The sequence below is a fragment of the Ahaetulla prasina genome, chromosome 1 (assembly GCF_028640845.1).
Source record: "Ahaetulla prasina isolate Xishuangbanna chromosome 1, ASM2864084v1, whole genome shotgun sequence".
Lineage (NCBI taxonomy): Eukaryota > Metazoa > Chordata > Lepidosauria > Squamata > Colubridae > Ahaetulla > Ahaetulla prasina.
The window spans coordinates 247,051,586-247,074,092 of NC_080539.1; the positions used below are offsets into that span (position 1 = coordinate 247,051,586).

The 22,507-nt window shown below is 38.1% G+C and overlaps 1 protein-coding gene across 10 annotated transcripts in view; it reads left to right on the forward strand.

Annotated features, from left to right (window-relative positions):
- The window catches only part of SEMA5B (semaphorin 5B), a 578,355-nt gene that overhangs the window by 501,952 nt on the left and 53,896 nt on the right, over positions 1-22,507 (forward strand). For all 10 annotated transcript variants that reach the window (XM_058195316.1, XM_058195280.1, XM_058195269.1 and 7 more), the window contains one exon: positions 17,374-17,491. In XM_058195316.1, the coding sequence (XP_058051299.1) occupies positions 17,374-17,491 (118 nt within the window). The remainder of the gene's footprint in view (positions 1-17,373; positions 17,492-22,507) is intronic.

Consider the following 22,507-nt stretch of genomic DNA (forward strand, 5'->3'; position numbering starts at 1 on the left):
GCCACATGATTAATTGACTAACTGATTATGTTCTTTTTCCAATTCTAAGCATACTTATTAGAGGCGGAGAACTGTTTTGCTCATGGAATATACTTTCAAATGATCTTATTTACAATGGTACTGCTAGCTAATTAAATTTAGATTATGAGTATTTGTTTATGAGTATTACAAACCACACCAAAGACAAAAACATTTTATATTGTTTTTCATTGAACAAGAGGAAAAAATATTTTTGCAAGATAAGGTGAAGCTAATGCTTTTTTTAAAAAAATGCACATGTAACATTTTAATCAATTTGCAGATTTTTCTGTAGGGCTGGTCAGGTTAGAAACAGACACCACAAGGACTATAGAAATGCTCCATGATGGTTGTTGGGTACAATAACAATATTGAAAATCTGTCAGAATTTCTCTGTCCTATCTTAAAGAGAATCGAGGCAGAGATATTTTGAATATCTCCTCACACTTTTGCATTCCCAAGACCGTCATTTATTTTCTCTTTTGTAAAATTACTATTATTAATAATACTCCATTTTCAAATCAACATACATTTATTATTTTTATATTTCTTTTTCATTTTTCTTGATGTGTGGGGAACGATTTGAACACAACAAATGAAAACATTTAATAAGGCAAAATTCTGTAATTACACAAACTGTGTTTTTTGGACTATAAGACACACCGGAATATAAGACACACCTTAGTTTTTGGGGAGGAAAATAGGAAAAAAAATCTACCTACCAGGTATTCATCTGGCTAGCGTCCTTTACCTGGTCAGCTTCAGCACATTAGTTCACTGGTTTTGAGTGTGTGCACTCAAACGGAGCATTTGGAGACTGAAAACGCAACACGTGGAGCCCAAAAACACAAGCCATTGTTGGTGGCAATCTCTGCAGCCCGGAAGAGGATGCGCAGAGGCTGGTGGGTGGGGGTAGGCGGGGTTACATTCTGAGTATAAGACACACCCAAATTTTCAGCCCCTTTTGGGGGGGGAGTGTGTCTTATACTCCAAAAAATATGGTATATTCCAGACTCATCTGATTTTTTTTAAGTCTTTCAAAGGGAAAACCAAGCTTTCAATGTTCATCGAACCTGTCCCTAGAATTTTTTCATTTGGTTTCCCGTTAACAGCTCTTGAATGCCTATGTATTCCTCCGCAGTAGCTAAAGTTTGTCTATTAGGAAAATTGGAGAACCCAAAGAGCTCACTACGGGTGAGATGCATGAGTTAATGAGTACATTTATAAGGCCCTGCAAGTTTAGTCATGAACTATTCACAATTTATTTTATTTTAACAAATATATGCCATCCACTCCCATTTGTTGCTCTAGGGAAGTTAGTAACATCAGTTTCCTGTTTTAACCTCTGTTTACTATGACATATAGGTCTTAATGATGTTCAGTGATATGTGCATCCATTCAGATGGTAATATTGAATGTTTATTTAACCATTTTGGTATACTGTCACACTGCAGTGTATAAAAACATTAAGCCAAGTAAATATAATCAAAGATTTGTATTTTATCTTCACAGAAATTCTTACAGAGCTAATAGATGACTGTTGGTTCCATCCATGTCCTTACTTCATATTCTATACATTGTATATACATTTTTCATATGTGTGTGCATAAATAAAGCCAGAATGAGGCCATAGTTCATAATCCATCTGAATGGATTAGTGCAGGGGTCTGCAAATTTGGGTCTTTTAAGACTTGTGGACTTCAACTCCCAGAGTTCCTCAGCCAACTTTGCTGGCTGAGGAACTCTGGGAGTTGAAGTCCACAAGTCTTAAAAGAGCCAAGTTTGCAGACCCCTGGATTAGTGAATCATCCACAAAGCCCATAGTAAGTGAAATTGGCTCAGCTTTTGAATACTTGAGATGCATGAGTTAATGAGTACATATATAAGGCTCTGCAAGTTTAGTCACAAACTATTCACAATTTATTTTGAGTTTATTAAGTTACAATGGCACTGTAAATAGTGACTTAATGGCCATTTTTCACACATGGTCACCAGAGCTGCTTTTAAACTGGAGCAGAATTCTTGATGTGAAGGTATCCGTTGAATTTAGTTTCTGTTCAGTTTCTCGTTTTCTCCACTCATGAATTTTCTTTTTTCCTCTCCTTCTCCATTAACTTTGGTTGGAAGGAGTGGGAAAAGGTTTGCTTTGTAAATGTGTAAGTTTCCCAGCAAAATTTATAACCATGTTAGTGTATGTGTCCCTCCTCTGCTTATGGCTTTCCATTAATATCTGTCCAGTCCAGATGGAAACAAAATGCTGGATTAAGTAGGACTTTGCTCAGTATCAGAGTAGCACTTAGGCCTGTCTGAAGATTGAAATGAATTTCACTCCAGTCCAGGAAGGATTATCTGATGTGCTGTTGTCAAGCCTTGGAGATAGCTTGGTCAAGAAACAGATACCCAGAAATTCCAGGAATATGATTTTGTTATTGTAGGGTGTAATAGCAGAATCCGAAGCCTGACCAAATTCCTGTCTGTTCCCTGTTTTACATATAGTCCTTGGCAGGGGTGAAATCTACTTACCTTTTTTTTTTTTAATTGAAAAAGTTTTAACAAACAAAAACATTTTTTCCCCTTTCCCCCCCCCTCCCCCCCACAAAACCCCCTCCCCCCCTCCCTTCCCCCCCCCCTGGCTTCCCGGGTCAATCACAAGGTATTGTTATACATAAACCAAACATAGAATAAAATTTTCCCTTCTAATCCAATTAACCTCATCCAAATCTTTTCATTTCCCAACCCCCCCATTACATAAAATAATACCTCCTAATTATTCAAAGGCAATCTGATATTTCTTAATCTGATATCTGTTTTGTAAATAATCCATTTTTTCCATTCAATTAAATATCTTTCCTGCGTATTGTCTTTCAAAAAAGCTGAGATTTTAGCCATCTCAGCCAAATTAGTAACTTTCAATATCCATTCTTCTATTGTAGGTAACTCTTTTTTCTTCCAATATTGTCCAATCAACAGCCTTGCTGCTGTTATTAAATTCAGAATCAATTTAGTCTCAATCCCTGTACAATCCGTTATAATTCCCAAAAGGAAAAAATGGCAGGAACTTTATCTTCTTCTTCAGGACATTTTGAATAATCCACCAAATTCTTATCCAAAAGGCCTTAATTTTCTTGCAAGTCCACCAAATATGAAAATATGTAGCGTCATCACAGTCACACCTCCAACATTTCGCTTGGATATCAGGATACATACATGATAATTTTTTGGGATCTAAGTGCCATCTATAAAACATCTTATAAAAATTTTCCCTTAAATTCTGTGCTTGTGTAAACTTAACATTTCTAACCCAGATTTTCTCCCATGTTTCCAACATTATTGGTTCCTGAATATTCTGTGCCCATTTTATCATACAGTCCTTTACCAAATCCTTTTCCGAATCTATTTCAAGCAACACATTATACAATCTCTTTATATGCTCCTGGGTCTGATTTCTAATTTGCTTTATTAAATTTTCCTCTCTTTGCATTATACCAATTTTTTGATCTTCTTTCCATCTAGCACTTAGTTGCCCATATTGAAACCAAGTATAATTCCTCCCTTCTTCATTTAATACCTGTAATGATTTTAATTGCAATCTACCTCCTTCAGCATACAAAAGTTCTTTATAAGTAATCATTTCCTGTTTCTGTTCTATATTTATATTCTCTATTGCATGTCTGGAGCTTGCCCATATAGGAATCTTATAGTCTAGTTTATAAGAATATTTTTTCCAGACCCGCAAAAGTGCACTTCTCAACACATGATTCTTAAAAGTCCTATCCACTTTTTTTTCCATAAAATAAATACGCATGCCATCCATATAACAAGTCATAACCTTCTATATTCAAAATTATTTCCTCAGTTAAATTAAACCAGTCACTTATTACTGAAAGGGCTACTGCTTCATAATATAGTTTAAAATTAGGCATTTTTAGGCCACCTCTTTCCCATGAGTCCTGAATTATTTTCATTTTAACCCTCGCCTTTTTACCTTGCCATATAAATTTATTAATCCCAATCTGCCAATCCTCCAAATTTTTATCTTTCTTAATTATTGGTATCATCTGGACTCAATTTTTTTATTCAAACCTTGAACAGCCATCATAATATCTTCTCTTATTTTTGCATTACATTTTTCCATCATCTCTTTTTGCCTATCTTCAGAAAGTTTTAATTGTTCTTTCAATATATCCTCAAGATTTGCTTCAGATCCCCTTCTTCCAGAAGGCTTTAAGGTTTAGCCGCCATTCTGTCTTCAAAAGAATCAAGAATTTAAACTTAAAAACTTTCCTTTACTCCTTTCAGTATAGGAGAGCTCCGTTTATAACAATCCACAAATAACGCTACTTTGTTGTACTAAAGAATTCACTTTCGCTTTCAGACGCCATTTTAAAAGTCAATTAATCAGAGACAAAGAGAAGTTTCAAATTTCAAAAGGGGGAGTCAGTATACTTGCGTGTTATTTCTATTTCAAAGATCGAACGCTTGTGCTTAGAAAACCAATCAATTTGACAACTCCTTTTGAGCAGAAGTGACTCCTACTCCCTTTTCCTGAAAAAACAGGAGCACGTTTGAAGTCGGAGTATAATGAGGTTCGATGGGACCTCAAATCCAGAAAAATTTGCTCTTAAGAGCAAACCTCCTGGAGAGATCTACCACTCCCCCACAGCTCTGCACACCCCCTTTTGCCCAAGGGGTATGCTAAGGTCAGTGAACAGTGATTTATACTGTTTCACTGACTTTTACGATCTTCTAACGTGGAGCGCCCTGTTAGAGCGCCCTGCAGGAGCGGTGATGTCACTGGAAACCTCTCTACTTACCTTTCTTACCAGCTCGGAAGTGCACGTGCCCCGCACGTGTGCCACATGCATGCACATACCTTCTGTGCATGCGCAGAAGGCAAAAAACACATTAGTTCCTGGTTAAAACCGGGAAGTAATGACATCCCAGGTGGGTGGATGGGGGGAGCTTTGCTCCGCCATCGCTACCAGATCACCAAACCACCAGCCACGATCGTTACCAGATCGCGCTATTGGTCCGATCCGGGAGCATTTCACCCAGGTCCTTGGCTACAACCATTTGTTTAGTGATTATTCAAAGTTACAATGCCACTGTAAATAGTGACTTAATGACCATTTTTCACACTTATATCATCTCCATGGTCACCTGATCAAAATTTGGACACTTGGCAACTGGCATATATTTATGACAATTGCATTGTCCCATAGTCCTGTAATCCCCTTTTGCGGTCATCTGATAAGCAAAGTCATTGGGCAAGCAAGCCAAATTCAACCATGTTACTAACTTAACAATTGCAGTGATTCACTTAATAACTGTGTCAGGCAAGGGGGCAAAATAGGTAAAGCTCATTTAATAACTGCCTTGCTTAGCAACAGAAATTTTGGGCTCAATGGTGGTCATAAGTAGAGGATTACCATACTAAACAAAATCAAGGGATGGTTTTCCCAAATCTTTTTGTGGCACTCACTTCAAACTCTGGATTGTATAATTTCTTCATCTCTGTGTCCCCTCAAAAATAGATGTTGCTGTGTCTTTTTCTCCTTTAAGAGCGCTTTCTTATTTCCCCAACATGAACTCTAAATTCCTTAACAGTTCTGCACATTTCAGCCTCAAGCAAACAAGAAGCAATCTTCATGTGTGTGTGGTGGATATTTGCAAAATATACATAATACATCAATAGCATTCTCACTGCTCACCCAGAGACTTTGTATAGGCCTTCATCTTCCTCAGACATGTCAGTCACAAAAACTACCCTTTGACATTTAAACAAGTGCAAGTAAAATATGTTTTACTTGTGCTCGATGTCGCAGTTTTCTTTAGGAAATAAACAAGATACTTTTGTGTGCCCTTTTCCTTCTCCACTGTACGATGCAAAGTAAGAGGCACTGAGGAATGGAGAATTCATTCCATCATTTCTTTTTCTATTTTTTTAGAAGCATGGTATAAAGTGATAGAAAACATATAGCAACAGCTGCAGAAGGACACGTAATATTTTGCAAAGTTTCAAAAGCTGGGCTTTTATAAAAGACAAACGCATTGCAAACTTTTCTTGCTGCCTTTGCTTTCTATAAAGAGTGTGAGGAAATAGCCTTTCCTCTATGAACTGAACAACATCAACTTCTATTAATGACTATCTACTGTAATACATCCACATTTGGAGACTTCCATTAAAGATGGAGTCTTGAGTTTTTGCATAACTATAGAAATAAGCTCCTTTCTTGGGGCCATGTTGAATACTTAACTAAAACCGACAAGGCATTATTAAGTCATAATCAGATACCACTCTAAATCATAGAATCATAGACTTGGAAATTATCCTTCCCAATCAATCAAGTCCAAACTCGTATACTCCAAGATTCCTGGCAACATCCCCAAGAGATGTTTACCCAGCCTCTGTTTAAAAATGAAGAGGCAGAAATGCCTTCAGGCAGTAACCTATTCCACATCCAGATTTCCTATCCAATTATTATTTGTACAGGTAGTCCTCAATGTACTACTACAATTGGGGCCTTGCTAAGCAAGGTTGTTCTTAAGTGAGATGCACCTGATTTTACGATCTTTTTTGTTAAGTGAATCACTGCAGTTAATTGATTATGACAATAAAAAAATCGATGAATGAATTCATTGAGCGACTCTGGCTTTCTCCATTGATTCTGCTTGTCGGAAGCAGGCTGTGAAGATCACAAATGGCTATTACTGTGTTTCCCTGAAAATACGACCTACCCAGAAAACAAGCCCTAGCCTGATGTTCACACCTGTGCCTAAAATAAGCCCTACCCCAGTAACCCTGGGATGCTGCAACAATCTTAAGTGCAAGGACCAATCATAAGTCACTTTTTTCAGTGCTGTTGTAACTTCAAATTGTTGCTAAGCAAATGGTTGTAGGTTGAGGGTAACCTATATATTATTTTGCTTGTGTGCTGCCTCCTCCCTTTATTATGTAGCTAATACTAATGCCAGCCTGGATGCTCCCAACAGCAGTTTTCTACCGATCCAACAGAGGGTATCCTGATAAATTGTTGTCCTGGAGATTACTACAATGGGTGTGATATCAGGCAAGATAAGCTCAAACTAAGTTGAATTTTGAAAAGGTAACAGTTGCTGGACTGCTAATATCCTGGATGTCTCCTATATTTTATAGACTTGTAGCTTAAGAAAGTATCTTAAGGGTTTCTTACACCCACTAAAGACCATTTTTGTTCAGTGAGTAATGAATGCTCTAAGATCATTGGTTACAGACATAAGCCTTAAGGCTCAATTAATATTTTAAAGTCTCCATGATTTCACTCTGAACTTAACTTCCCCAAGGTACATTCCTTTAGTAAGATTTTTTTTCCAGTTAAGAAGCATTTCATTTTTAATATCTAACATCAGCTCCCTCCGCCTGGTGTTTTCTAGATAAAAAAAATTGGAACTCCAACTTCCAGAATGTCCGCAGTATGTCTAGAAGTATCAGGCTGGGACAAGCTAGTTTAATATGTCTCTTGGTGACCTAAACGGTTCTCAAATATTTTCAGCTATTCCACCAAAAATTTTATCACATGAACTGATTTTGCTTTGGTTCTTCATTATTACATTATATTATATTATTATGACAGTATACACAGCAAACGAGATAATTATGCTGGATTTCGTATCACAGATCACTAGCTGAACACTTCCCAAGCGTTTAGGACTGTGTGATGTATCGGCGAATTATGCGAGCAGATCCCAGTAAGGTGGCCTTCTGCAGCTGACCAATGGTGATCTTGTCAGTGCCAATTGCTTTTAAGTGCTTGCCTAGGTCTTTAGGCACAGCTCCCAGTGTGCCGAGGACCACTGGAACCACCTGCACTGGTTTATGCCAGAGTCTCTGCAATTCGATTCTCAAATCTTGATATCTGGTGACTTTTTCAAGTTGTTTCTCATCAATTCTGCCATCACCAGGTATAGCAATGTCGACTATCCACACTTTTTTCTTTTCCACAATCGTGATATCCATCATCATCATCATCATCATCATCATCATCATCATCATCATCATCATCATCATCATTATTTTATTATATTACATTATTACAAGACCTTTTATTTTATGTTATTGTTGAGAAGAGGAGCTAGCATAGGCCCCTTTCTTGTTATACCTGTTTTAATGTTCAAGGTGTATTCTTGGGCAATCTGTCAATTTATGCTGTATTTTGTAGAGAATCTGGCTTAACAGATCAACATCTTTAGGGATTGTCATATACATATAGCTGCATGTGCAAGTATTGCAGATCAAAGGACAAAAACTAATACTAGATTTTATGATCTTTTTTTAATGTAAAATTCAGACTCCAGCTGGGGTACTTCTTATTTATATATTTTCTACATGTTAAAAATTGCTTGAATATTAAAAACTAGTCATTCACCTCTTTATTTTTTGCCTTTTTACCACATTATATTAATACTAACAAATATACATTTAAAGCAGCAACATGTAGGAGGAAAAACCCTTTTTTAATATAATTTTTATTAAAACATTTAAAAAAGAAGATAAAACAGATGCAAAATATTATATAGGAAGGAAGGAAGGAAGATACAAAGCAATGGATTCTGATATTCTTCACAGCAGTTCAATTATATTTAACCTCTGTCTCTAAACTTGCATCACATTACTCTTCTTCCTATAATTTATTCTATCTTAAAATCAATGCTGAAAATCACAAGTATTTTTTTTTATTTTTACACAAAAATCAAAATAATATTTATATTCCACTTTAAGCATTTATAATCCATTATTAAAACGAGGATTTTAGAAAAATGAATACCAATAGCACCCAACATGGAAGCATTTTCTGTGTCTTATTATGCCTGTTGTGGCATTTGTTAGGTCTCATTTATCATTGTCACTTCCATTTGTATTTCCTCCTTTAAAATTTTCCAAAATATTTCTTCCTTTCTGCACAGAGTTCAATTTAAATCTCTGACATTTAAAAATAAAAATCACTCCTTCCAACCTATCCCATCTAAATGGAAGTTTCTTCCGGGGTTGTTTTTTTTTTTGGTTTTTTTTTTTGACTGGGAAAAATGCTCTTTTTTATTATGTAGTGTTCTAGTTAGAATTTCTCTAAGTGCAATTCTATCTATATTATCAATTCTCAACCTAGTATTAAAATACTGCTGCAAAACGTGATCTCTGCTCTTCTGCCTGACTAAGGGCACAAGGATATCCGATGGAACTTCCTTAATTTTGCAAAATATATAGTAATCCTATCAATCTTGTCCATCTTAGTGCCAGTGTCTTTTTCATCCCAATCAAAACAATTAGAGACTTAACAATACTTTGTCTAATATCGTCTCTGTGTTCTGGAACTGCTCTAAAGTCTAAACCTTAAACAAAATCATTTTCCTCTCAGTTCCGGTAATACCATGTCATCCAAATCTTTCTCAATTTCACTATTTATAACTTCTTTCTTACTTTCCAAAACTTCTACTTTGTCAGTAATTTGTTTTAAGTCTCCAATCAATTTCTTAAGTCTTCAATCTTCTTAACTTCTTCTTTGACATCTTTTTTTATCCCTGCAAATCCTTTTTCCATTTCTGTTTTTACTGTTGCAGTCATCTTTTTGCCAAATTCTTCAAACATCTTCTGCAATAAATCTGGTGAAATGCCCTTATCTGTAAGCTGTTCTAATGAACCCCCTGTATCTTTCTGCCTGGTTAGCAGCTTTTCTTGTAGTTGCCATGGGGAGAAAGTAAGAGCAATTCAGTCATTTTGGTGAAAATAAAAGAAAGGTTGTTCCTTTTTCTGTTTTGCTTCTCTCTCTTCCACACCTTAGTCTCAGTTATCTCTCCATAGTTACAGTCCTTCTCATCACCTCTTGTTTTCATAATAAATTAAAATTAAAATCCTTGAAAATAATCATTTTTTAATTTCAAAAATGAAGAAAATATAGAGCTATTTTGGTCAGGTGGTTCAGGCACCAGGCTAGAAACCAGAAGAGTGTGAATTCTAGTTCTGCCTGAAGGACGAATACTGGCTGGGTGACTTTGGGCCAGTCAGTTTCTCTAAACTCATCTTACCTCACAGGTTGTTGTCATGGGGAAAATAGGAGGAAGGAGTATTAGATATGTGGGCAGCTTTGAGTTACTAATAAAAAATAATTTAAAATGGGATTGTAGGAAGTTAGCACTCATCCCTCTCCTAGAAGAATGAAATATTTTGGAGGATATTGAATAGGGCAAGTATTGTGTTTCTCTGGATGAGAAATGGAGAAACGTGTTTTAGACAAAAGACAAAGCAGCTTCCTGCCTCCTCCCACCTTTGTCAATGGGCCATTAAGGCTTCAGCCAAGCTCACTCATTCCCCCCACCTTTGTCAATGAACCATCATTTGCAACACAATAGGACCCATCTAGCAACAGAAACTCACCACATGGCAAGGCTCAAGCAAGCTTGAGAGACAACCTACAAAGTTAGCTAAGACCCCTAGACCACCTGGGAGTTTGACAACCAATCAGGGTACATTTCTTATACAGGAACAGGAAACATCAAGGTGGGGCCCCACAGAAAGTATAAACTCAGGCACTCAGCATCATGTTCTGCCCTTCTGCCCTTCTCCCCTCTTTTTCTTCTCTTCTTCTCCTTTCCTCGCTGGTTCTTCACCCAACACCTTGAAACATGTGATCACCTTTTCTGTTCAGGAACTCAAGCCATGTGATTCCTGTCCACCATTAAACCATCTTTCCAAGCAGTCTCCATGTTTCCAGTGTCTTTTCCCCCACTTGGAACTGAACCTAGATGGACATTTCTTCCAACAGGATAAAGAAGAAAGAAGGCACTCACCAGGAGCCTTTGATCTTCACAGCTATTTGGAATAGCTCTTTTAGGTTGTAAACTAATTAAATTTTAAAGTGATTAAGGAAGTGAGGCTTTTGTCTGTCAAATGTCCAGTTAAGGATGCACAGTGGTTAATGCCATAATATAGGTTACAGATCCCTCGGGTCCGAGAAACTCAATTTGTGATCAACCATAAGAAGCTCAATTACTCTGGTCTGTTTTTGAGGAACAGCTCCTCCAGAGCACAAAGTGTCAATCCCAAAGGAAAGACCTTTCCTTGTCTCCAGAGAAATATTTGTCAGCGAGAAACTGGCTCTTGGATGGCAGCTCCATTGCAGTGCTATCACCAATCTCAGACCAATGCCTGACTCACCATCAATCTCCACCCAGATGCTGCTGAAAAAATATCAGTAAAAGAAAACAAAAACAATGTATTAATAGGCCCACTGAAAACGTTGAAATCTGTCTACTTCTGAATGGTTACCAAACATCTCTTGTGATGCTGGATGGCTAAACCACGTGAAGCATTGGTCTGACCCAGCAAAGTTTCTTACATCAGAGATTGTGCTAGTTGGACCTCCCTTGGCAAGGATTTCTAGAATATTTGAGAAGACCCATCCTCAAAGGTCTTCTTTCATACCCATTCCAAGTCTGTTTCAAATGTTGATGGGCTATGAAGAAGGACTTCCATCAAAACAGGCATGCATAGAGGAATAACTTTTGTATTAAACTGTACTAGAAAAAAAGGGGGTGGGGTTTCATGCCAAAAATCTGCTTGGATTGTTTGGAATCAGTGAAAGTTTTGCAACATCTTCAAAAATGAATCTTGTGATGCATTATAATCATTTGAAAAATGATCTTCAAGAGCCTAAATAATTAAAGCTTTTATCAACATCACACATTTATATTTATTTAATATTAAATTTATATTCCACCCTTCTTGCTGATTGTGTGAATGCAGTAATTTGTAGACTTTTTTTAAAAAAATGTTATGACTTGCAAGGAGATTAAGATGCACTGAGACTTTAGGAATTGGAGAGATGTTAATTTTCATTCCTACACCTTATCCCTTAAATTTGCTGTTTTGCATTACAAGAGAAGCTATTGGGACAATGGGTGATCAAAGGTAGTGGGCCATACCCTGCATTTCAAAGAGAGGGCTGCAGTAGATGGAGCAAGGAGAAAATCCTCATGCATGGGGCAAAGAGGATTGAGACATCCTTTCTTAAATCAATTTTAAATAGTTAAAGCTAGTTTAAGGTTTTCAATACCATGTTGATTTGTTTTCTCTTCACCTCGGTGACAAGCTCTACTATAATTCTTCAGCCCGTTGTAGTTGGAAGGAGTTCATGGTCCACAAGTTGCCAATTGCAGGCCTCCCTCCTATAGTTTATAACGTCTCCATATGAGTGGTAATTCGGGATTCCAGACTTTATGCTTCTAAAGGGGGTGATAAATGTTTCCCTTTTGCTTACTGCTTATCCTTCTTGCAGCACTGTGTGTGTATTAAAAAAATCCTCATTTATTTATGAGATTTATAAGGCTGCCCAACTCAAACTGCCAGTGTCTCTGGGCAGCATACAGCCAAAAAAAAATCCCTTAACAATAAAGCAAAACATCCCCTTATCCATATAACATTAAATGTCAACAGTATAGTGTGATATATAGTGATATATACAGTATATTGTGATATATATTCTCCCACAACAACAATAATCCTGTATAGTGGGTTGGGTTGGGTTGGGTTGGGTTAGGTTGGGTTGGGTTGGGTTGGGTTGGGTTGGGCTGAGAGAGTGACTGGCCCAAAGTCACCGAGTTGGCTTTTATGCTTATGTAGATAGATATTAGAACTCACAGCTCAGACTGTTTCACATATTTTTGTGGGTTGGGTTAGGCTGGGCTGCAGAGGTGGGTTTCAGCAGGTTCTGACCAGCTCTGGAGAACCGATAGCAGAAATTATGAGTAGTTCAGAGAACCGGTAGTAAAAATTCTGACTGGCCCTGATCCCGTCTATTCTCTGCCTCCTAAATCACAGCTGTTCAGGAGGAAATGGGGATTTTGCAGTAACCTTCCCCTGGAGTGGGGTGGGAATGGAGATTTTACAGTATCCTTCCCCTGCCACGACCACCAAGCCACACCCACAAAACTGGTAGTAAAAAATTTTGAAACCCACCACTGCTGGGCTGGGCTGGGCTGAAAGACAGTGACTGGCCCAAAGACACCCAGTCAGCTTCCATGCCTAAGGTGGGACTACAACTCACATTCTCCTAGTTTCTAGGCAAGCACCTGAACCACTACACCAAATAGCAGCAATGTAGATACCAAATCTAAGAAGCTATATCTCATTCTGTAAAATCTTATGGAGACCAATTAGAAATGATTGCACGCGTGTGCACATCTTGTGATTTCCTGTATAAAAATGCATTTCTAAATTGTTTTAGGGTAACAAACCTATATTACTCCCTGAGGAGTTTTAAATAAGGAGCATGGGGTCTGATCAGTTTAAAGCAGGGGTCTCCAACCTTGGTCCCTTTAAGACTTGTGGACTTCAACAACAAAGCTGGCTGAGGGACTCTGGGAGTTGAAGTCCACAAGTCTTAAAGGGACCAAGGTTGGAGACCCCTGGTTTAAAGGGTCACTTTGTAAAAGGAAATTAACATTCATCTGAAAAGCTTGAACCCTAAGTAAGTATTTTATGAGCCCAAATAAAGATAACTGGTATACACAAGAGCTCACTACAGCTTGCATAAAGTTAGTGGTTGCTAGAATACTGAGATGTCCCCAAAACCATTATTTCCAATGCTGAGTGGTGATTTAAGTTTAGATTATTGGCTTGCACTGGCTCCCAGCTTCTGTCCAGGTGCAAAATAAAGTGGTGATTATCACATTTAAATGTCTACATGGCATGGCAAACTGCCTCTCCCTGAGGGTATCTGCCCACCCACCCAAGTGGGCATGCTCTAGGTCCCTTCCCTTAAATATTGCCATCTAGCTGGCTTAGGAAGTGTGTCTTTTCTATAGCTCTGCGGAAGACCTTTCCCCTAGTAATCCAATGCGCCCCCATCCTTTTAGCCTTTCCAAAGGTTATAAAGAATTGGGTGTCTCTCCCCCACCGCCAGGTGCTGGGTTAGAATGAGAGTGTTTGGGCTTGGCTGTTGGGAACATTCCAGAAGGATGGCTGAGGTGTTTGCACCTTTGTTTTATGGGGTTTTATTTTTTGAGGAGGTGGGTATTATGAGCCACCCAGAGTTTTGCTCTAAGATATGTATCCATACAAATTTTTTAAATAAATAAAAGATATTGATATTTTATCTGTACTTAGGGAGCAAGACTGAGTTGCTTAGATTCATTGTTTTATAACATTTTCACTGATTGCGCCATTGCCCACAATGAATAAGTCAATTCACTTAAAAGTACATTAATTTTATTTTCAAAGAAATATTTTATTTTATTATGTCCAGAATGTTCTTTCTGTGTGAAAAGGATACAAAATTCCTCTTCTATGATGCTTGTTTAAGTGTATCTTCTGTGTTTTTAAAGTATGGGGTTTTAAATGACAAATTAGAAACTGACATTCTAACCATGATTTTCCGACACCTTTGTGGTATATTTGTGCTTTACCATTCAGCCAAGTTTAATCTGCTTCTCCACATTAAGACAATTATATTTTTTAAGATACAGTGGCTGACCCCATAAAAGAACTATAAAGAGTTATTCTGATCTCCTCTGCCTTGCAGCTTCTAAGGAGAAATAAGTAGTATGAAATGTTATGCTTGGGAATCCTTGATTTTGCTTTGAGATTTGAAATTGCTCAGATGTGCTCTGTTCTCTTTCCTATTTTTTTTTTTAATTGCTACCAACTCATTTTTTTAAAAATGTATTGCCATCCCTTGGATGCTCAATGAGTATGTCTGCTTAATGGATTGTATAAAACTACTGCAATATGTGCCTTTAACTTTTGTGGTGACTTTTTGCAACCATATGGATAGATTTTCTCTATGATGGCTGGGATTTTCAAGTGTAATGTATTCATTTCTCTACTAGTTTTTATTCCGCTTATCTTCAGGAGCCAAGTAATTCTGCCCTGGAACAACTAGGTTACTTCATGCTTCAAGGCCTTTTTGGTTATGCTTCTTCTCTTTGTCTGATCTATCTGGTCAGTGACTCTGGGCAACTACTTACCCCCTTATTCTGTTCTAATTTACTCTGTACTGTGGATTAGAACAATAGGGGCTGATCTAGCTTGCCCTATTAGTCTACCCCTCCCCCCCAAAAAAAATCCCACACATTTGTTTCAGAGTCCTTGTTTTGAGAACCTCAGAGTTTTTCCTACCCTATTCTTTATCCTTGATAGGTATGATTGAACTGAGCTGCCACAGAAGGACCATTTCTCCTTACTTCTTCCATGACTGTGTTTTGTTTTGCTGCAGAGCTCCTCAAGGGCAGTACTGCTTCTTTTTGCTCTTTATTTGAACCTGCCAAGAGATTGTGCCTAAATTGCAAAGTAGGGATCCCTTTTGAATAGGAAGAACAAATTGAAGACTCATAAAAGAAAACCCTTAATCTGGCAACCAAAGGGAATTAATACTTGCTTTCAATGTACCGTTTTTGGTAAGAGGTGGCATTGATTAATATTGATATTAATGATATCAATGGTAATAATTGGCATTGATGGGTATGGTATGGGTTGCACTATGCTGTTCAAAACAAGCTGTGTCATTTTTAGTACCAACTCACGGGTTTTCAAATATTCCTGAGTATGCATGAGCATGGATGTGAATGTTTAACTTATCATACCAATAACTACACTTGGAAAAATTCCCATTTTTCATTTTTATTTCCCGAGTTGTATCTTGATTACTTCATTCCACAATATTAGTGATTAATGGCAAAATCTTTTGGGGTATATATTCAATTAGAATTGAATTGTGCTTATTGAATTATTACAGGTCAAGCAAAAAGAAAAAAGTAAATAAGTAAGAAAGAAGGAAGGAAGGAAAGAAGGAAGGAAGGAAGGAAGGAAGGAAGGAAGGAAGGAAGGAAGGAAAGAAAGAAAGAAAGAAAGAAAGAAAGAAAGAAAGAAAGAAAGAAAGAAAGAAAGAAAGAAAGACTTAGAAACAGAATTTTTAAATTGTCTGTGTTTTGTCGTTTGTATGTAAACTGAGAGCTTATGCGCTGGAGACAAATTCCTTCCAATCGTACTCTGCCAATAAATCTATTCTATTCTATTCTATTCTATTCTATTCTATTCTATTCTATTCTATTCTATTCTATTCCATCCCATCCCCATCCCCATCTCCATCCTCATCCTCATCCTCATTATCCTCATTATTCTGCTTTCTGATCTGTAAATGTGAAAATTAAGTCACTACTGCCTGTTCAGAAATTTGGAAGATCTTTATCCTTAAGAATAAAGAAATCTCCATTTCTGGTTTATTTTTGTTGTGTCTTCCTCACCAGTACTTCCGGAGGAACAGAACAAGGAAGATTACTTTCTGCCATCAATAGAACTAAAAACAGGAAGAACCTGAGTCTTTTTCATCGATGAATATTTGTTAAATCCCTTCCAGATTTGCTTGTTAAATGATAGGGATACAACAGAACCCTTGTTTGTTTATTTTTTAAAAAACCACTCAGTTTACTGTGTAGTCCTGTTTCTGCTCTAAGGTGATCTGCTTTGACTATTGTAGATTACTTATATAAATGGGTAAAGAAAGCATAAATGTGTATTAGCCAATGATGTATTTACAAGTGGTTCCAAATACCAGCTTCAAAATTTATTGCAGTTAAGGTAGATGAAAACTCTTCTTTAGCAGCATCTGGATTCGATTTAAAACTTTCTACAACATATTAACCATCGTCAGAAGGGACTCATTCCAGGCTGAAAATGTACTGGCATTGCTCACCTAAATAAGATATTGTTCAACCTATGACTTTTACCGAACTTTGAAAGTTTTAACCAGTTATTTTCTTTAATAAATGGCTAAAAATGGACCCCAATAGTTACATGAATGAATACACCATTAAGTACCAATTATTTTTATTTAAAAGAGATTAATTAAGTTCTGCTTACATAATGTTACATTTTAAAGGCTACTATTGTATTTTTTTAACTGATAATTTTCTATTGGTTTATTCCTGCTCCTTATGTTTATCTAATCTTTGTAAGTTGTTTTTTGAAAATATATTTATTTTGTAGGAAATTGGATTCCGTATATTATTATTTACAGCAAGATGTTCTTTGATTAGATTGGTAAAACAGCACTTTATTATTCTTTGGGTTGGAATAATAGTGAAAAGCATAGGGGGGTTGTTGTTTTTTAATGGGGGGAAATAGTGGCTTTCATTAGCCTGCTAATTTGGCCATTTTGAAACCTTTCTTGCAGGTGAAACTTTCTTCTAAAATTAATTTGTTTCTCTTGCTGCAATTCGGCATACTTGACAGCTGTGGCATAAGAAATTGTGTGTATGTGTATGTGTGTGTGTAACTTGTTTTAGAACTTCCGGTCAATGAAAGATTTCTTTCTCTTTCCTCACCAGAGAGTGCCTAGGCGCAAGGGACCCGTATTGTGGCTGGGATAAAAAACAAAAACGATGCACAACCATTGAGGACAGCTCCAATATGAGCCTCTGGAGTCAAAATATTACCGAGTGCCCTGTAAGTAAAAACCTAAAATCAGGAATATAAAAATGTATGACACATTTTGCTTTGAACCAGTCTTCATGATATTGCTGCAGCATTGTTGCATTCATGGCATATGGCTTAGCTGACCACTAGAATTCCAATATTTTCTGTTCATCTGCATGAGGACTGATGGAGGAAAACCTAAATGCATCCCAATTGCTTATGGTGTAGACCCCCAAGCATTATGACAAACCTTACCACTGAAGTTTTGTTCTGACCCGACACGACAAACCCTCTGTAATTAAATCAATGATTCGTTTATTAGGAGTGCCAGCAGCCCCGGCAAAAAGACTCTCTCACACAGCAGGCTAACAAGTCTGTCTGGCAGGGAAATGAAAGTTGTCTGCCATACCTATTCATCTCCGCCCCCTGCTTTTATCCCCAGAGCTAGGTGGAGTTTCTAGCAGCAGTGGCTCTTCCGTCCCATTGATTTCCACTGCTCTCCTCTCCCTGAATTCTGCACATCAGGAATTGGATCCAGCTGTTTCTTCTCTTCCTCATCAGCCACCTCCAGACATGGGGGCTGTTGACGCTTCATCTGAGGGCTGATGGACGGTCCAGCCTCTGCCTCTGCCTCTATCTCTGACAGCTCCATTCCCTCTTCCCCCTTGGAGCTCTCAGGTTGCCTTGATGCTAGCCTTAACTCCCATGCTACCTCCTCACCTGCTTCGGTTGCCTGAGGGGCCAGCGGCCGACAGGCCTCAACAAGTTTACCTCATAACCTTTTCCTCAACATCAAAAATAGCTACCTGTTTAAATTTGGTTCAAATTCCAGAAGTGAATTCAGTATTGTTCATACAATTACTTTCAGTGCATTTAATCATTTTTTTTATCGATAGCAATTGAATTTCTGAAAATTGGTGGAGGCTCTTGAGATCTCATCCAAGATTTTCAACAGGCTGTCTCTGGCCCAGGGGCCTCTAGTGTAATTTATTATGGTCTTTTTGTCTCCTAGAGGGGGAAAAAACCAAGGAATAATTCCAGGCTTCTTAATTTATTAGACGTTTTGTAAAATAGCTTAATCCTTTGGGCTGATAATTGGTTTCAAACAAAGTGCTGAAACGGCAGAGTGGCATTAAAGTGATATGATTTGCATGGGACCTGTGAACAGTGGCTCCACCAACTGTGATCAGGAATTTGTCAGCGACTCTCTTGAATTTGTCTCATGGAGAAGATGGATGCATATTGGAGAGAGAAAGCCAGTCTTTGAGAGGAAATGACTAGTATGGACAAGTCAGTTTCTTCCTCATTTCTTTTATGCGGAAGAATCCATTCTCATCTCATGGAAGTTGCAGAGCAGATTCCATCTTCTGTCAACATTAGCATAGCCAGGACGAGCTGTAGGTTGCAGAGGCACCCCTCCATTCTGAATCAGCCCATCCCAGTAAAGGGTAGTGCGTGTACGTAGGCTTGCCTAAGCATATATTTAATAACACTGCTGTAATGAATTATTATTGATACTGCTATTGCATTTCCATTATGCAGGGCTGATTGATAGCTAAATGGCAGAGGGGTATTTTGTGCAGCTTGCCAACTTGGATTTAAAGTTGCAGTGTTGGGATTTTTCCTGTCCGTAATAACCTTGGTCACTCCTTTCCACCCCACTCCCACTCCCCATATAGCATTAGTCATTCCTTCTTGCTTCGTTTTTTTCCGAATGGTTTTAAAGTATTGTCTGCTTATAGCCTCCTCCTGCTGTTCTTGGGATATAATGTTTATTGACTGCCAGGTGTTGTTATCTTGTCACGGCTTAATGCCTCTTGTCTGTTGCTAGGTGTATGAGGTGTTAATCCTTTCCCTGAAACACAATGTCTGCCCTAGCCTGTGGGAAGACCCCTCCTTTCTTAATCAGTCTTCCATGGTCGCCGAAAATAGCCTGTTGCAAGTCATTTGGGTTTTAGAAATGACACAAGGGATGGGAAAGGTAATGTTTGGATTTTAAGACACAACCAATAACAGCTGCCTTATGTCTTAGAAATGGGGATCTCTAAGATGCATATTCAAAAGGTTGATCCAAGTGATTCTGCTTCGCCACAATGGACGGTGACAGGCTGGGTACAGACAATATGTGCAACTAAAAACCAGCCACATTTATGGCTTAAGCAAAAGCAGCATCATGACCCCATCTCTTTTCTATGTACATCATGACATTGCAGTCCTAAAAGGGCACAGCTTGCACCGTGATGCTGCTTTCATCTTACTAATGAAAGTGGTAAGAAGCCACTGGACTTGAAGCAAAATTGTGAATTTATTTTGTTCCTATTTCTCTTTTATATTTATCCTGCCTTTCTTATTTATAAATAATTCAAGGTGGTGATAATACTCCTTCCTCTTCCTATTTTTTCCACAATAACTCCATGACAGGAGTTGGGATGAGAGAGAGAGAGAGAGAGAGAGAGAGAGAGGGAGATTGGTTCAAAATCACTCAGCCAATGTTTCATCCCAAAGTGACACTAGAATTAATTGTCTCCTAACCACTGGTCCAAACTTACAGTAGCCTGTGAAGATGTCGAGCGCAGCGGTTCCCTAATCTTTCTGGCTTGGTGGACCTTGGTGGTGAGGGAAGGAGAGGATTTTGCAGGTGCACACCGCTTTCACAAAGGCAGCTTTGCATGTCACCCTCACCCATCACTTCTGTGGCCTGGTTGCAAACAGGCTGCAGCCCGGCATCACGAGCCAGAGGTTGGAGACCCCCTGATATGGAATACAGGAGCTATTTGTTTACCATAATGCCCAGGACAATACAAAAACTGTGTTTCCGATGCCACGGAAATGAGGTATGAGTTGGAAATATGACTCTGGGATGTTCCCATTTCTAAGGCCTAATCAGTCAGTGCATTGTCACCCCGTGAGCACCAAACAGAATTGCAGGTGCTGTCTTACTCTTCTCACTGAAAACGTGGAGAAGGAATGAGAAAGCTGCAGCCGTTCTTCCAGCAAAAAGGTTGGGGAAAGCTACATAAGGGGTAATCACGGGAAGGAGGAATTCAGCGATACAAGATGGAGTGCTCGTTCCAATTAGAGTTCCCTTAATGTAACTCCCCTTGCTTCTCCTCTGCATTCCCAGGGCAGCAATTGCAAAGGCACCTTGAGCAGCCATTAACACATCAACTGGCAGTCATCATGGATTATTTCAAAGTGGATTAAGACTTAATTGAACAGCACTGATGTGCACTGTATGTGGCTATCTCTTTAACCATCAGCATGTGGGAAATTACTTAACACTGCTGTAAGGAAGAGTGGTCAAAAGAAAGGGAAACCTAGATGATGCAGCAATCTGATTCCCTATTTTGCTGTATAGCTACCCATTTTGCTAAGATGTGATCGGAGCTATTTGCAGAATACAGGACTAGAGGCTAGTAAAGGGAGACAAAAGACTCCTAGCTAACACATATACCCATCAGTGCAGATTTCAAAACATCTTTAAGCTAACAATAGATAATCTTTCAAGTTGGGACTTGCTACTCATTTATTATAATTACATTCCGACTCTTTGCCTAAAGCATCAATACAATCTCCCTTAAATTTACAGAGCCAACCCTAATTTGAATCCCTAGGACAATTACTGAAGGCGACTTCAGACATTTTGGGGGTATTGGACTGGATATTTCCTAAAAGAATGAAGGAAAGAAGCCTGCCACAATCAGGAAACTACTAGTTGGTTGTTTATTTATTTGCTTTTAAGGTTGTGTCAATGTTCTGTGGTTAGTCGAAGACCTTCCTGGTAAGTTCAGGTGACTGAAAAAGGGCAGTTTTCTTATCTAAGTTTTCTTTCCAGGATCAAACTGCCTATTAGATACAATTCTCTCATCCTAAAACCATATTGCATGTATTCAAAAATTGCTCTTTTGCAATCTACTACCTACTGTATTTTTTGACTATGTGTGTTAGGCAAGCATGCCTAATAAATTATACTAATCCCTTGCATACTGGAAAATCCCATGGGGCATCATTGTATTAAAAATGGATATAAATGGGTTAAAAGGAGTGGGGTAGGTATTGTAACGAATCTTGCAAGAATGATACATTGCAATTGTGGATATCTTAGATATATCTTCTGTTGTGAAATGCTTGCCTTCAGATTGAGAACATTTAGGATTTTAAGGTTATAGTGAGGGCATACAGCTTTTTTCCCCTTTCCTAGACTGATTCACTATGATCAAATTCCCTTTTTATTATTAGGCAACTCAGCAATGACAAAATGTAGTATTCCTGAAGGAAGCGGGGTGGGTGGGATGAAAAATATTTGAATGCTGTCTAATCAATAACAAAGAAAATGCTCAAGCATCTTTTAGCAAAACCAAGGAAAAAACAGAAAATCTACCTCCTAATGTGTGTTCTGACATGTCCTTTCCAGTTGCATAAATGTCTCCAACTATGATTCTGGCCCTCTCTATAAATATGGTCCTGTCCACCAAAAGGTTGCCCTCTCTGTCTTAGTTGATGGTGGAATACAAAAAGATTTCTTTTTTGAAGACCAAAACTATATAGAGAAAAATATTCTCAGACCTCAGAGCTAAATTGTTTCCTGAATTAATCCTGAAATTTCTTGCTTTCAAATAGATAATCCGTGTTTCTGTTCCTCATTTCTGTCCTATAACTTGAACCTTGCCTCTGTGGAGTCCTTGGTGCTCTCTGAGCTTGGTTGTTTGCTTGTAGCTATTTCATTACCTGACTAGGTAACATCTAGTCTTAGTGAATGTGGGGTTTGCTCCTTGTGCATATATAGTAACTTGCCATGCCAGTTGATGGACTTTGGGTGAACCAGGTGGTACTGCATGCTGGACCAGGTACAGCTTCCAGGGTAATCCCATGTACAGAATGTTGGAATATTCCAAGTAGAAAGTGATTAAGGCATGAGTGACTTATGTGTACAATTAATACCGTATTCTAAATTCCCAGAAGACTTTTACAGTAAAGGTTGTATACAGATCCTTCACTTAAAGAGATATTAATTTCCTCCTATCACTATAGGGCCAGTGCCAATTT